The sequence below is a fragment of the Eleutherodactylus coqui genome, chromosome 6 (assembly GCF_035609145.1).
Source record: "Eleutherodactylus coqui strain aEleCoq1 chromosome 6, aEleCoq1.hap1, whole genome shotgun sequence".
Classification (NCBI taxonomy): domain Eukaryota; kingdom Metazoa; phylum Chordata; class Amphibia; order Anura; family Eleutherodactylidae; genus Eleutherodactylus; species Eleutherodactylus coqui.
This window is the reverse complement of record NC_089842.1, coordinates 67,361,433-67,377,568: the sequence shown is the minus strand read 5'-3', so window position 1 is coordinate 67,377,568 and position 16,136 is coordinate 67,361,433. Positions and strand designations below refer to the sequence as shown.

General features: G+C 38.8%; 1 protein-coding gene across 2 annotated transcripts in view; it reads left to right on the top strand.

The window, feature by feature from the left end:
• ZBTB16 (zinc finger and BTB domain containing 16) overlaps positions 1 to 15,021 on the top strand; it is a 109,200-nt gene extending 94,179 nt beyond the window's left edge. For both annotated transcript variants that reach the window (XM_066606922.1, XM_066606924.1), the window contains exons 5-7: positions 660 to 830; positions 6,742 to 6,909; positions 8,045 to 15,021. In XM_066606922.1, the coding sequence (XP_066463019.1) occupies positions 660 to 830; positions 6,742 to 6,909; positions 8,045 to 8,274 (569 nt within the window). In that variant the 3' untranslated portion in view covers positions 8,275 to 15,021. The remainder of the gene's footprint in view (positions 1 to 659; positions 831 to 6,741; positions 6,910 to 8,044) is intronic.
• Positions 15,022 to 16,136: the final 1,115 nt, after the last annotated feature.

The window sequence follows — 16,136 nt, the reverse complement described above, 5'->3', positions numbered from 1 at the left end:
TAGGTGAGCTCCTGGGGTGTAGCTGTAGTGTATGCAATGGCAGCAGTTACAACTGAGCTCTGGAGAGCCTAGACCTCTGGAGAGCCTAAAGCTCTCTGTTTTGCATTTAAGAATGCGCATGGTGTTTGGGGGGGGGTTGGGGGGGGGGGGGCTTTGTTGCAGATTATTACATTGGGGTATAGGAGATTCAAGTTACACTTGGATGCGGTCAAAGGTAATATGTACTAATTCTGGGCAAGAATTAACTTTTTTAAATGCATATGAAATGGAGGAACTCAAACTTATACATGAGGACTTCAGATGCTACACTTTAGATTAGGTTATGTTGACTTCGCTAATTCTTTTTAGTGGTGGTCTAGAGATTAAAGCCATGTCTTTGAATTCTCCATACCAAGTCTCAATGCTGTAAGAGAATATATCAGAGATGTGTTAAACTCGAAATGTACTGAGCAGTGTCCTAGTATGTACTGCAAGAATCTACAGCAAATCTTAATGAGCATTTTAATAGCCTTCTTGGCAGTGCATAGGTTGGACTCAAGGCTTCTACAAGTAAATGTAACGCTGGCTGAAGAATGCTTATGACTCTTGCGGTTTCTTTGGAATCAAATAAGTTATATGGTGCAGACTTTGACACCCTTTTGTCTGTTTTTGTTTTTCAGGTTCTGATATGGCTGTGTTCTGTCTCCTCTGTGGAAAGCGCTTTCAGACTCAGACTGCTCTCCAACAGCACATGGAGGTCCATGCAGGAGTGCGAAGTTATATCTGCAGCGAGTGTAACAGGACTTTTCCTAGCCATACCGCACTAAAACGCCACCTTCGCTCTCACACAGGTAAGAAGACCTTTTACAGTACCATGGACAGCACTGCTCAGTATTTTACTGCTTTGAATACTATACAGTTAATATAGGGTTAAAAGTTAAATTCTCCAGTCTTCCTACCAAATTTCGAGTAGCTTACAGCTACCACAACTTACAAACTTTTCTGCTATATAGTACAGCCATTAAGATAGCAGTAGCTGTCTACCCATGTAAAAAGAGATTACACTTTTGACATCTTAAAAACCAGCCTGATGACATGATGGGCATTAGATGCATCACTAAATGGAGCAGTTGTGAGGAGGAGCAGAGTTCAGGTTTGGGGTCTTCACTTTCCTCCAGAGGCCCAATGATGTAAGCCAGGTAGTGGGTTGTACTGGTTCTGGAATCGGGGAGGCTAGGCTCAGCTACTGCATTGTCAGCATGGTACCCTTGTCCATGTGCTCAGGTAGGGGTGCCAGCAAGGACTCATGTCCTGGCTTTGGCCAGACTGGTTTGGGAGAGCATCAGGTCTGGCAATGCACGCAGCTAGTGGCAACAGGCCGGAGGCTCCAGAGTTAGCTGAAATAAGGTCCTAGAGACTCCATCTCTCCTGTTAACTAAACTTTTTAACAAACTGGAACTGCTACTAAACAGTTCATTTTCCATCTCCGGGTTTCTCTTTTCCATGACCATTAAAAGGTCAGTAGTTTTTGAGTCGTATTCTCCTGTAAAGTTTTTTACAAAAACTCTTGTAATTTAATTTTTCTTATTTCTGTGTAACTGGTTGCAACAAACCCATACCCAGTAACCAGGCTTTTTAGTCCTGAAGCGTGTCCAAACAAGTCATCATGATCGGGTGGAAGGTAGAAAGTGCAAGGCTGTAGAAAGCTACACAATTTCTCTTAAATATCCCCTTTCACAAACTAAGCTTGAGGACTCCATGCCCATAAAGCCAAAAACTACTGCAACCATGCAGTCTAGCAGTAGAGACTCCAACAACACACGTCCTTTTTACTAGCCGTGTAGCCACACCACCTACTTTTCTAGTTTCCGGTCTGAGTTTTTTCCCAATCGGAGCACCGTACCTCACTCCCTCATGCTCTTAAACTCACAGCAAAAGCACAACACCCTTACTCAGCAGGGCACAAACCGTAATAACACAATAGAAGGTACCATACCCGCTTAGATTGTACAATCTGGGCTTTATGTCAAGCACTTCATAAATCCAAGCATTAAAAGACAGAAGTACTAGTGGGTAAAAGTGACCTCTATGAGTGACGTAAGCTATATCCCAGTGATTCCCTAATACTATATATGCACAGTATATAGTATTTTGTAATGAACATGCAGAGAAGAACCAAAGCTTTCACCTCCTCTCATGTTGGTGTCAGCGGAGATAACTTATCCCCCATGAACTCTTTCTTTTTCAACCATCTGATTTATATAAATGGCTCGCTATTATAGAAAACTATTATTAAAATCATCTAAGTGACGCTGGTGTAATTCACAGCAGCTCTTTATTCGCTACCGCTGACCAGCGCTCGACATTTTTCTCTGGTGAGAAGGGTAGGAAGTGTAATAGGTAGACAATTGATCCCCCCCCCCCTCCTTGTCTTGTGCTGCAGAGCGGCGCGTGCTTTCATTAATAATGCAAGAGGTGTCTTCAGCATGCGTGCCCAGTCTGTGTGCTTAACATCAGCAGCTGTGTTTGATAGCAAAGCCACTGTCAGCCTCCTGGCATTGATTTAGAGGGACTCTTGATGTACTATCATAATAGCTGTGCAATAGGGTTGAGAAGGAGCTGTGGGTTACCGCCTTTCTTTTGACCACAGGGGTAGAACCATTTGTACAAAATAAATGAAAATGTAAATCATTGGCAGTGATAAAGTTGATCCAAGCAGTCTACACGTCAATTGTGTAAATTTTTTTTAACGTTTCTGCCAAATGGTTTTGTTTTTTTTTTCCCCTTCCTTGTTTAATTATTCTGAGACTGTACTGGATTTGTTACATTTATTATATTAATGGGTTCAGCAGAATTAACTCCATCAACTACCCTCTCAAATGTACAGGTCATGGGTAGACTCATATACACCCCATATACCTATCTAGCTTCGAGGACAGATTTCTTTTGATCAGTTATCCTAGTTTTCAGGTCTAGGGATGCCACATTGGTATCAATGAAAGCTAAAAGATCTCCTAAGGAGGGTGTTGCCACTAGAAATTATATAGTGCATTTTCCATGTGGTTCCCACAGGGGCACTTTGGGGATATACAGTATTTATATAAAAGTTTTTGTTTTTGTTTTTTTGCAAATTTGGGGTCTGTAATTAGTAGAATGTACATTTCCAACTATCAGGCCTTAGTCACACGGCTGATAGACATGGGCAGAACTGGCACGAGAATTAAATGGACAGAACTTGTACAAAAAATGAAATGACCCCATTGATTTGAAGAGGTCCTTTCACATGAGCGACTTTTTTCCCTGGGACCAATAGTCTGAGTTTGTAAAATCGCTGCCCTAATTCATAACCGGATGTGGAATGTGTGGTGTCCCTCACCTTGCACAACGCTCAGACGGGGTGTCCATGTGGTGTGGGATGCCAGTTGTGCCTAAAAATCTGAGGCTCAATTGACTGTCGGCCGTGTGAATAAGGCCTCATTTAGTAATGAAACCATTTTAGTTCGATTCCACTCTGTTCTGTGCAATTATTCCTTATACAGTAGGTGGCACGCTGATGTCATGACCCTTTAAAACAACATTTACCTATCCTATTCCATCACATCAGTATAGGTAGGGGCAAATGAATGGGCCTAAAATGCAATGCCATGCATCACCTCTGGACAAAGATGGCTATTGGGATTATTTTTCTCCTAAAAACACTGCCAACAACCTCTTTTTGAAGGGACTCTGGAGGTGGCAGCCTTGGAGTAGCAGTCAAAATATAAATGTGTTGAGTATACAGTATGTAAATAACAGCTCCGACACCCCCTCGGAGTCTGTGATGAACTGCTCTGGCAGACTGTCATGTCCATGTGGTGTATAAGCAGCCATTTATTTGAATGGCTGCCAATATAATCCTATCTTTGTTTGCCCAGATGCAACTTCTCCCACCGATGACAGCTGAGTGCTCGGAGTATGTAGCCATGTTAGTTGATACCTTTGAATTGGCATCCAAGTAAATTGGCCAAATGGTGGTTGACCATTGTTTTTTTTAGCCTCTCAAAAAAAGCAAACCCTACATGGCTTGGTTCCAAATTGAACTATAGAAACCTCATGAATAAAAACTCCTAAATCAACTTGATTTTCACCGTCGGCCATGAATCCAAGATCTCTGTTCTTGGCATTGGTGCGCATTAAACTCATTCTTAAAAATGTAAGAGGTTCTGAGGGGTTCATTGCAAATTGTTCTATCATATTTCTCTTCCCAGGTGTCTATGTTCAAATCTTTTGCTCTCTTCTCCAATGCAAACACTTGTTTCACACAGTCACAAGAGGCCAATTATGCATTACTTGATCTTAATTATGTACCGAAGTCTATTAAGAATTACACATATTGCATAGATTAGGGGCTGCCTTTAATTTTTGCAACGGTGTAATGCTTTCTGATCTACTCCTGGATACAGATGATTAGAAGTACCTGTAAAATTTTATTAGTATTTTTTTTTTAATCAAATGTTTATAGTTTAGGAGCTAGAAATAAGGATTGTAATAAAAGAATACAAGTAGATAGAGCACATGTAACCAGGAGGACAATTTATGCAGAGGCACAGCCGCGGTCTGACACCAGGATAATGAAAAAACGTAGGTCATTGCGGATGACTTAAAGTCTCCGGGAGTCGGAGAAAATGTATGAAGCAACGAGAACATTACACGCTTGGCAGGCCGGCCGAGGAAAAAATACAGGCGCCCTTGTTCCCCCGCCGTAAACGCAAGGGCCTCCGATCCGCAGCCCGCAGAAAATTGCAATTACAGTGACAAGTGGAATCAGTAATATTTTAAATATTCATGAGCTGGGGCTGCGGTGATCAATCTGGTTTTATTGTCCTTGCTCTGCCTTCTGACATAAATAAAGAGCCACGGGCCTGTCACCCTCTTTATTATATTTCTGTCGCTAGTCTTGGCTGAATGCTGGAGAGGATGTATACCACATAAACAGGGTGTGTTCGTGTATCATTGTGCTAGATCTTCACATGCATGCAGCAGATTATTATTTTTGTCTTACTAATACGCGTGAGCTTTGGAACAGGCTTTTGTAGACAACGATGTCTTTGATACAACTATGCTGGAGATATTCTTGTATATGCAGTCTTTATTCCTTACTCCATTAAAAATCTGCATGCATAATTCTGTCTGTTCACACTGGCATCATGGAGTCCATGTTTTACTGGATAATTAGCAAATCCCTTATAAAATGCTTTAGAACTAATCCTGTCCATTACCTTTGACTTATAATGGGTCCTTTAGGCTTTGTTGGTTGGTATAACAAAAAATAAAGAAATATGGCACTATTCCATTAAGTTCCACAACACAGACACCCCAAAGTGTGAACAGGATGCAGCCACACAAAGACTTCATGGTGACTGTTATCACGTCAACGTTGGCTCCAATTGTTAAAGGGGTATTCTGGGCTTTTTTTTCGACTGATGACCTATCCTCTTAATAGGTCATCGGTAGTTGATGGACGAGGGCCCACTGCTCAGGAACCCCTTCCAGCAGCTGATTGTCCAGCCCTCAGTCTAGGGCTGCTATGTCTGGTCTGCTGCACTGGACAGTGGACCAGACAATCATCTGATGGACGGGGATCCTGAGTGACAGACCTCTGTCCAACTACAATATACCTATCCAGAAGATGGATCATCAGTTGAAAACACCCAGAACACCCCTTCAATTCAGATTGCGTTATTTCATCTGGACCTTCCGGTTTTGGATTTTTTTTTTTTTTAAATCTGATCACTAGGATCCAACAGCTAAGACCCCTACTAACGAAAAAAAGGGGGGGGAGCCCTTTTCCAGCCGTATGAAATAAGCTGTAGCCGAGCATATGTACTGACATTCTATTCATCTCTATGTGGCTGCTGAAGAAAAGCAGAGTACAGTGGATGGCAATCTTTGTCAGTCCCATAGAGATGGATTGAGTTGCAGCAATATTGGACTCGCATTCTTATGATCGGTCGTGATCCCAGTGGTCAGACCCAAGCAGTCAGATGGGGGATAAGTTTAAATCTTATACGTTCCACACTTGGACGTTGACCATGCACTTCCTTCCTAGTGACTGTAGGAACACAGTACCCGTGCCCTTGCATTCAACCATGAGAATATATCTGCACTTCTACAGAATGGGGGATAACTTTGCTTTGGAGGGGATCTGATCACTAGAGCCACAAACTGTCCTGAGTTCCTAAGGTCCTTGGATGAAAGGAGCAGAGGTCACTAATGTGTACCATAACGCCATTCATTTCCATGTGAGGGCAGGAGATTGCTGAGCACTTTTACTCGAAAATTTTCAATGCTCCCCTTGAAATTAATGAACCGTTGTGCAGATGTCTGACCACTGGCATCCCTCTTCTCCGAATTGGTGGGGGCCCTAGTGTTTGAACCCATATTCTGTGTATAGGGGATAACTTTATAACTTGGCACAACCCCTTTATGTCACAAGCACTTCTACCGTTCTGGTTGCTATTTGCATCCAAGCAGTTGATCACATGCCATCTAAGTATGTGACCACGGAGTCCAGTTGCTGCCAACAATAAATATAAAATCTATTCTATATGTATATTATACTAGTAAATTTAGGAAAAGGGGGGGGGGGGGGAAGCATAGCCAAAATAGTGTGAACAAAACCTAATCTTGTGAAAATGTCATCAGTCATAGTTATATGGACTTGTATAAGAACTTGATGATCTCTTCTTTTATCATGCAAATGTAACCATCTTGTATTTTTAGGTGACCATCCTTACGAGTGTGAGTTTTGCGGAAGCTGTTTTCGGGATGAGAGTACACTGAAGGGTCACAAGCGTATCCACACGGGCGAAAAACCTTATGAGTGTAACGGATGTGGGAAAAAATTCAGTTTAAAGCACCAACTGGAAACGCATTACAGAGTTCATACAGGTAATTTTCAAAAGGTCATTGCCTACAATGTAAATCAATGCTCTTTTTACACTCTGCTAACCAAAATGGCCAGAAAACTAGTATATTCGTATAAGGGTGGTTTTACGCACGGGGGAGTTTATAAAGATACTTGCACCAGTTTTCTCGTGTATTTAAAAAAAAAAAAAAATTGCTTCACACCGTGTATTTGAAATTTTTGCTGCCCTCACTAACTTGCAAAAAAGTGATCAGGGCTTAAAGGGGTTGTCCAGTTACTGGGGGACATCCCTTTTTAATAGGGCTGCCTGTAGTAAAATAATAAACTGAGTAGTACTTGCCACACACTTCACAGGAAGTCAGGTGAATGCTGCAGCCAATTGGAGGCTGCAGGGTCACGTTCCAAAGTTCCTGCAGCATCATGGTGCTCAGGATGTGCAACAATGAGTGGTGGTGCTTCAGCGGTCACCTGACTTCCTGTGACATCAACTGTCACAACACATAGAGTGGGGCTTCAGCGCTGGATTCTGGCAGCGACAGGGAGGTAAGCACTGCTCAGCTCATTGCTCTACTAAAGGCAGGTTATCCTGTGGGCTGACAGATTCACTATACTTTATCCTAGAAACTGGCATAATTTATAGCATGGATCTTCCCCTGCTAATAGCAGGCATACATTTTAACTTCTGGTGCATGGGCAGGCAAAGATGCCTCTTAAATGTAAGTACATAGGAGTAAGATGCCCACATTTTATGAAGATTGGCACATGAAACCCCAGACTCCATCAAATCTCCGCAAAGCATATTTAGAAGGAAAACCCAAAATGTTTTCCACATGTTCATGGCATTGTTTTCTAAACACAGCCAGTTCTAGGTGTGGTGCTTTTCCCCCCCCCCTCTATAGGACTGGAAAAATGCATGTGTCTTGGCTTTAAAAGTCAAAAACAGTTCGAAGGAAGCCTAATGCTTGATAAAGTAGAGCTTTGTGGCAAATAGGTTAGATTAATTTTTGACTCGACGTTTGAAATGCTCTTTATAAAATAAATGTCTACTGTCGTAGTAAATTGGTCGTCCCTAAGATGACCCTTGGCCATATGCTCATTGGTTGTCATTCTTGTGATGAATTTTGAGTATCTCCTAACTGTGTATCATATTTGATTTAGGTGAAAAACCATTTGAGTGCAAATTATGCCACCAGCGCTCTCGAGATTATTCTGCCATGATCAAACATCTCCGAACCCACAATGGAGCTTCTCCTTACCAGTGTACCATCTGCTTGGAGTACTGTCCCAGCCTATCTGCCATGCAGAAGCACATGAAGAGCCACAAACCTGAGGACATCCCTGCTGACTGGAGAATCGAAAAGACCTACTTGTATTTGTGTTATGTTTAATGGGAGAATTCAAAATCTTTGTAAGGGAGGTGATTTTTGAAAGTGATATTGGGAAGGCTGAGCAATACGAACCTCTAGGAAAAACAAAATCCACTTAAGAGCAAAAAAAAAAAAATCAAACACATCCATCCTTTTTGGCTTTTCTGTGGAAGGCTTAAATTTCTTTTAAGAGATTCTCTTACCTTGTGTTTCCCCCTCCTTTATATTCTGTGAGTTTACTGAATTGTATACAGTATTTGTGTACCCAGTTATTGAGTCATGGGAATGATCTTTGAATGTTACAAAAAATGTTTACCTTTTTGAGCAAAAGAATTAAGAGTGAAATGGTTTTCCCTTGATGGAGCTATTCTCACATTGGTATGGTTCTTGTGCCAGACCATAAAAAAACATCTTTTTGGACATTCAGCAATTTCTCATTGTTGTAACACTGTTCTTCACAATTCTAAAAAAAAAAAATCTTGTTTTTTCATTTAACATTTCATAACCTCAACACTAGATTAGATATGGCCTAAAGGTGCCCATACACCTTCAACTGCTGTTGGATTATTCGTCCCAACAGCCGTTTTCACGGGCTCTTCCATACACATGAACATTCTGCTTGGCTCTGTGTTTGTCTGCTTGAGAAGTTTAGCTGCAGCCAGACAGCTCTGGCACTAGCTTATCTCCCAGGGAGCAAAAGGATCGGGCGATGAAATTCAATGTACCTGATCCTTTTCCGTTTGAGCCTCCTCCGAAATATTCGAGTCATCTGGCCTCACTGTTCTCTGTGGGCTTGGACAACTAAAGTCTAATGTGTATGGGGGCATTTATGATCTAGATTCTATTGATCTGATTATGGTGACTAAACCAGATAAAACTGGATTGTATAAAATGAATATTGTGCTCTAGTATGGAGCATGAATTGTAATACCACTTGGTATTTTCTTGTCTTTGTAGCACTGAAGGGGGGTTAAAGCATCATATTTAAGTTTGCCCTCAATCCACTTAGTTCAATTTGAACGCATAGTTTGTAGGTTTCATTAGTTCCCAATCTTCTTCAAATCTGTTTTACCATTTTGAGTGAAAATTTGGTGATAATCGATATGAAGATTTTTGAAGCTGAGCACTTTGGAAAGTACTTATCCTTCATAATTAAACGGGCAATTTAATTGACTTGGACGTGACTCGTAACTAAAGAAAAAAAAGTTAGGCATTATTGTGATATACATAAAAATGAGGTCTGAGATCTGTTGCTTCTAAGCAGATGCCAACGCAGACCAAACCTTTCAACATGAGAGCCACTATTGTAAATGGATGTGTTTGGTTAATTTGTAGATTTGCCATTTCTCCATAACAAACATACAAATTGAATCCCCAACATCCTCTTGTGACTGTCGTTCTGTTTTCCGAGGCCAATTAAATAATAGGGGGCTGCTTTTATGTATATATTCTGATTGTTTAATTTTGTTGTTTTTAGCACATTGTACTTGAATTTATTTTTGTTTTCTATGACCTCATGTTTAGTGTTGCCTAATTTTGAGGATTTTTTTTTTTTTTTTGACACATTGTAGGAGAAATGTGCCAAACTGAGGATGGACAGGATGACAATGTGTCATTTCTTTAAACTTTTTGTTTTGTACCAAATAAGGTATTAAATCTAGGGTTAACTTGGCCCTTTTTGCATTGTGCTTGGACGTTTTTTTTTTTCGTTCATGAAAGCTACCTCTTAATCTGTTGCTGGAAGAGATACCTACAACACATTTTAAAATAATGCTTTATAGGTCCCTCTGACAGTAGATGGGTTAGTTTTGTTATGTTCAATTTTTTCTATGCCGTTCCATGTTAATCTTATTTTACGCTTAATGAAATCATTATTTTTCATCTCATATTTTTTTGCCTATTTTTTTGTTTTGTGATTTAAGCTGCATTTATATAAATATAAGAGGTGTAGGGTATTATTTTGTAGGTAGCCTTACTCGGGAATATGGGGAATAACAGAGGGGAAATATTGCCCTTTACTACAAAGGGGCCAATTCTTTTGACCCCTTGGTCGTATTAAGAGGCTGGGATACTGCTGTTGTCTTCTGCCATTTATCGTAAAAGCTGTTTTTGAATGGTTAAATGGCTCCCCATGTTAGAGACTTTTTATTGTAGCTCTCATAAGTAGGGGGAGGGTGACTGAAGGATCTGTGGTTTAAACTTGAATTTGTGAATAGAAGTTTAGATGTTTTTGTTTTTTTTGTCTTTTTTTTTTTTTTTTTAATCCTAATGTGAAGGTGATGAAAGTATTAACTCTGGCAGATATAAATATATATTTTTCACAGTATGTATCAATGCTGACTCGTGTTTAGCCGGACAAAATATTCAAGGCAGAAATGTAAAGTGTTTTATGAATTTCTTCAACAGACACAGGAAAAGGGATTCTAAAAAGTTGTTGTTCCACAAACACAAACTTTTTTTCAATCCCCCTCCCTAAGCAGTATGCTCTGAATTTTCTCCTCTCAAATTTCACAAAAACATATGGAATATTGTTAGGGGAAGGGCAAATATACAGAGTTGTGATATTTTTGTAATATTTGTTAGTCTTTTTGTCAGTTTTGGGCCTACATATTCTGTATATCTATATATATTTTTTTTGTAATGTGAACCGGACTCTGTGTGTGCGTGTGTGTGTACACACGCTTGGTCAAGCTGCACCCTGCGTGTAAAATTGTATTGAAAGTCATACAGTATTGTGCTTATTCAGAGATTCTGCTTCTAGCTGGCATTGGAATGTAAACACAGTTTTCCGAAAAGGACCCTGACAAATACTTATAACAGCTGACATTCAAAACTTTTTTTTTTTTTTGCCCCCTTAAACTTTCCACTTTGTTGTGGCAAGGTTTATACAATCTGGCTGACAATTTTTGTCTTTTTTTTTTTTTTTTTATTATTTTTAATTTGGAACCAGATGGAATCTTCTTTAAGTGGTATAGTTTCCAAGTTTTGAGACTTTTTTGGCAACAACCCAAAAAAAGTTGTGATCTTTGTGCAACTTTGACCCTGGCCTTACATTACTATCTTGTGTCTCTTTATTGAAGACTCCCTTTCCTTACCAAATGTGAGTATTAAAGATATAATGGTCAACGTGGAATGTTCAAAAATTGTTGTAATTCCAGCACCACTTTTTTTTTTTTTTTTTTCTGGTTTTGGATAAATGTAAAACTTTTTTTGTCCAAAAATTCTAAATGTTTGACTTAAAAAAAAAAATTATGTATCATAACTGTAGCAATATTACTGAATCACACAGATTTAAAAAAAAACAACCTTTATTTAGCAAAACACGACTTCTTTTTTACAAAACATAGTACAAACCTACAGACCAGTTCTGTAAGTATGAACACTGGGAAGAAGTCTACATTTTAGTCCCATAATATATAATACATGCTTAAAACAATTTGGCTGTTGTGTATTAAAACACATTACTATTTGTGCCACGTTAACTATTTTTTTATTTTGTTAAATGCCAGCTGTATTGTCAGAGAAGGCTTCTTTAATTCTTTGTGCCTAAACATTTTTTTATGAAAAATATTAAAAAAAATATATAAAAAAAAATGCAGGAAAACTGTCCAGCTACCAAACATGTATTAACTAAAAAAAAAAAAAAAAAATCTGCTGCGGTTTATCACAATTGTTCTGACTTGTAACAGAACAGCATGTTTTGGATGGAAGATCAGGAGTGGCTGTGCTACTAATGTATTCGAAGCTATGAAGTTTTTGGCAGTTTCCAATAACTTTTTTTTTTTTTTTTTTTTTTGCCTTGGCCAGTTTAAAAAAAATCAAGTTTTTCAAAATATCTACTTATTCCAAATTTTGACACCTACAAAAAAAATTATTGCTTAATAACACCATTATTTTAGGCAATATTCCATAACATATTTTTAAATTTAAAAAATTTATTTCAAGTACAGCAGCAGGAAAACTTTTGCCCCCTTTTTTTGAGTTTATATATACAATTTTTTTTTTCTTAATTACCTTTAACATCCACATCATTTTATGTATTTAAACATTCAATTCTGTTCTGAAACCTGTGTAGACCTCTTATAATTTGAGGTTACTGCAGTACATCGAAAAGGAAATGCGTTTATAAACAGGAAGTGTATCAAAGAGTAACTCTGACTCTTGGGCAACCACAATGATTGCAAAAGTCATGCTTTTGTTTTCTCATAATTTATTTGGTAGTGAACAAAGCCCCTCAAACCAGGTCAGAAGAATATGGAGAATTTCTGACCTGTTTTCTAGACTCCAATGTTATTATCCATACAGTCACTCCTGAAGCAAATTCCAAAGCAGTCAGTCTGTTCCTTTGTTCTTGTTGTACCTCTCATGTTGTGTTTTGCATGTGCTTTTTGTAAGAGGCCTGGATAAACAGCAAAATTATCTGTTCATATATATGTGTACAAATATTGTAGCATTACGGACCAACAGCCCAGAGGGGGACCTAGCAAATTGTGGCTTCCTTTACCTTCCCCGATTGTAACATTTTTATTCTGTTGTTTTTTTGTTTAGTTTTTCTGTTTTTTTTCCTACTAGCCTCCATATTGTAACAGCACAAGTGCCAGTTGCAAAAGCTGTCAAAAATTAATAGAAAGAATCAAGAAATTATAAATAATAATGCTAATAATATTAACTAAAATGGAATATAGTGTTTATGAATGGATATTAACCATTTTTTTGCCGGTGGGTTTGACAGTGTTTTGGCAGACCCTTAAGCATCAAAGTGATTAAATGTTAAGTCTACCTCAGCACCCTTTGCCTAAGTTTATTGGGTGCCCACTGGTTACGTTGCCTAAAATACTTTATTTTCTTTCTTTTTTTTGTCTCACTCCCTTTTTTTTATGTTTAGTTTTTAGTAGTTTGTTTTACCAAAACAGAGGCTCATATAAGGTGATAAACCCAAATTAAGGTCTGGTAGTTGCTGTGTAGTAACCTCATATAGCGCTTTGCTGGTGGCATAGCACAAATGGGATATGGCAAATTTTTGCTTTTATTAGACTTATTAATGCCAATATGATGGTAGTTGCTATGAGTTATTGCAATAATGCTATACATGCATCATATTATTAGCATACATGATGTTGTTAAATGTCATCATACCCATCTGGTCTTACATGATATAGAACGTTGCTTTTCTGTCCTGTCCATTAACCCCTGCTTGGCTGCTTTTAGCTGAAAGTTGTAGAATTGACTTTACCAGATAAAACATGGGTGAGTTATATCAGTGGAGAGTAGAACCATGACTGCCTAGTAGGTCTGAAGGAACTTAGAAGTGGTACGGGAACAACCACAAGTTTTGACAATTGTAAGTGACCGTGACACCAACATAGGACTAATTTAAAACCGTCCTAAAGCACAGTCACCCCACTATCTAGTGTCCTCAGTGAGGAATATATACATTTCACGATAGAGCTACTATGCACATGTATCAGAAGGGTTCTAACCTACGATTTATGTTTTACTTAGTTCTACAGTTTTATATTCAGTGGGAGAAACTATATGCTAATAAGTGACTTCTGTTCCTATTCTTCTACAATTTGAATGAATGCCCCAAGGATGATATGGTTGCTACTACATTCAGGCTAGCTTCACATCTATGTTGGAAGCTCCATCTTGAGCCTCTGGGATAGAACCATTCCAAAATTCCAGATGTAGTGCTTTATGCTGATCTAGCTTGTCCTGTAAAATGCCAGAGGTCATCCTGAAAGCCGGATAGACCCTATTAAAGTCAATTGGGGTTTGCCTAGCCTAAGCAATTTCTAGCTGTTTACATATTGGCTGCCTTGACCTTTTTTAGCACTTCCAACACTCATATTATATAGAATGTATGTTATATTGGGTTTGATATGGCAAAACGTTTTTTGCCGATGGTGGTTTTAAAAAGGCAGGGCTTTATATAGATCTGTCTGGAGAAAGATGGGAACTTAGAAAAAATAAATAAAAAATTCAATAAACCTTCAAGAATCTGGTATACATTACAATGCTTGAGTAAAGTTTATTGGAAATTAATGTCAATCAAGATAGCAATGGGCTAAAGTATTCTAAAGTGTATATACCATTACTGACTGGGGGGAGGCCTTAGTGTCAGAGACCTAAAAAAAAAAAATCCTCCATCCTTTTTTGAGTTTTTCATAATTTTTTTTTAAAGTTGTACCAATGTAGCCTTTTCATAGGACAAATGAAGTCTATTGACTGACAAAATTTGGGTTAACACTTAGGCCTAATGGATTAATACCTTATTGAGCCTCATGCTTTTGTAAATTCTGTGTTGCTTTTCTTAACCTATTTGCAAAGAGATTTTCCTTTTATTGTTTTGCTGAGCAGACGCAGTAATCTCCAGAGGGCATAGCTACATTACTGACTCTTTCCCTCTCCGTGCCACTTTCTCTATCCATGCTGTGTAGAAAAGCATTTCTTCGTAACTACAGTGTTTCTCATTCTCTTCTTCGTTTTCTGTTTCTTTTCATTTTTTTTCCCCCTTTGCCGGAGAAAAAAAATTTGAATAAAATGCTGCAGGATTTTTTTTCTCTCTACATTGTCACTAAGTGAAGTTTGTGCCTTGTATAGCAAAGAAAATATTTTTTACATCCTACTAACAGTAAAATAAATTTTTTTGTAGTGAACATTTTTTGTATTTTTATTTATAAGTCTCATAAAAAAAACAAAAAATAGCAAATGTTTGGTTGTATACCTTAAATCTGCAGTTAGAATAAAGTTAATTCCATTGTCATATTGGTCGTTTCTAATGTCTTTTTTTTGTGGGTTGGGTTACTTGGCTTTTATAGATGAAGTTTATGGATAGACTTCTAGATAAGTACGTTTTCACACATTTGGCTACGTTCACACTGCATTTGTCAGGAAAGCTCCGATGTAGAATGTATATTCAGTGCAAATGCTAGGAAAAACTTCCAATATATGTACTGAACATGAAGTGCAACTTGTATGTTCTAAAAAAGGGTTAAGAGGTTCTATAAATTAGTTTAAACATAGTTTAATTAAATATATGGCAAGCATTAAATAGACTGTCATTAGGGAGAACCCCTTACAAAATGTGGCCACACTCTTTGGCAGCGGTCTGCCTGTCATTGCCACTGCTGTTGCCCAACAATGCCGAAATGTAGTATTACATGGTGTCCATTCAGATTAATAGCTGTCTATTTAATATGAGGACTGACTTAAGTCTGTCAGGTGTCTCAGAAAGGGAAAATCCTTATGTCCTGTGGCCAGGGGCATAACTATAGGGGATGCAGAGGATGCAGTTTCACCCAGGCCCACGAGCCTAAGGGGGCCCACAAGGCCTATCTTCATGTAGTAAGCCTGGTGGTATGAATAAAGCATTATATTTGGGGGGCCCCATTACAGATTTTGTATTGGGGCCCAGAAGCTTCAAATTACACCACTGCATGTTGCATTAAATGGGCTAAACAAATATTAGGGAATTTATAAGTTTGTCAGAGTGGTAGTTAATGCAACAGGATGTAATTTTGCATCCTGTAGATCAGTGTTCCCCAACTCCAGTCCTCGGGGACAGCCAACAGGTCAGGTTTTAGGGATTTCCTCAGTGTTGCACAGGTGATGTAAATATTGTCGGTGCCTCAGAAATTGCACAGGTGTTCTTACCATAGGATATCCTGAAAACCTGTCCTGTTGGTGGTCCCTGAGGACTGGAGTTGGGGACCCCTGCTGTAGATGGTGCCGGCTCAGAGTTGAGACTGTGCCATGCCGCAGTGGAAGCTAACTGTGACTGATAGACTGTCTCCTGTTGCAACAATGGAGATCCATGAGAACACAGATCCACGTTCTAAATCATTACATGCCGCGAGAAATGTACATCGCGGCATGTAGAG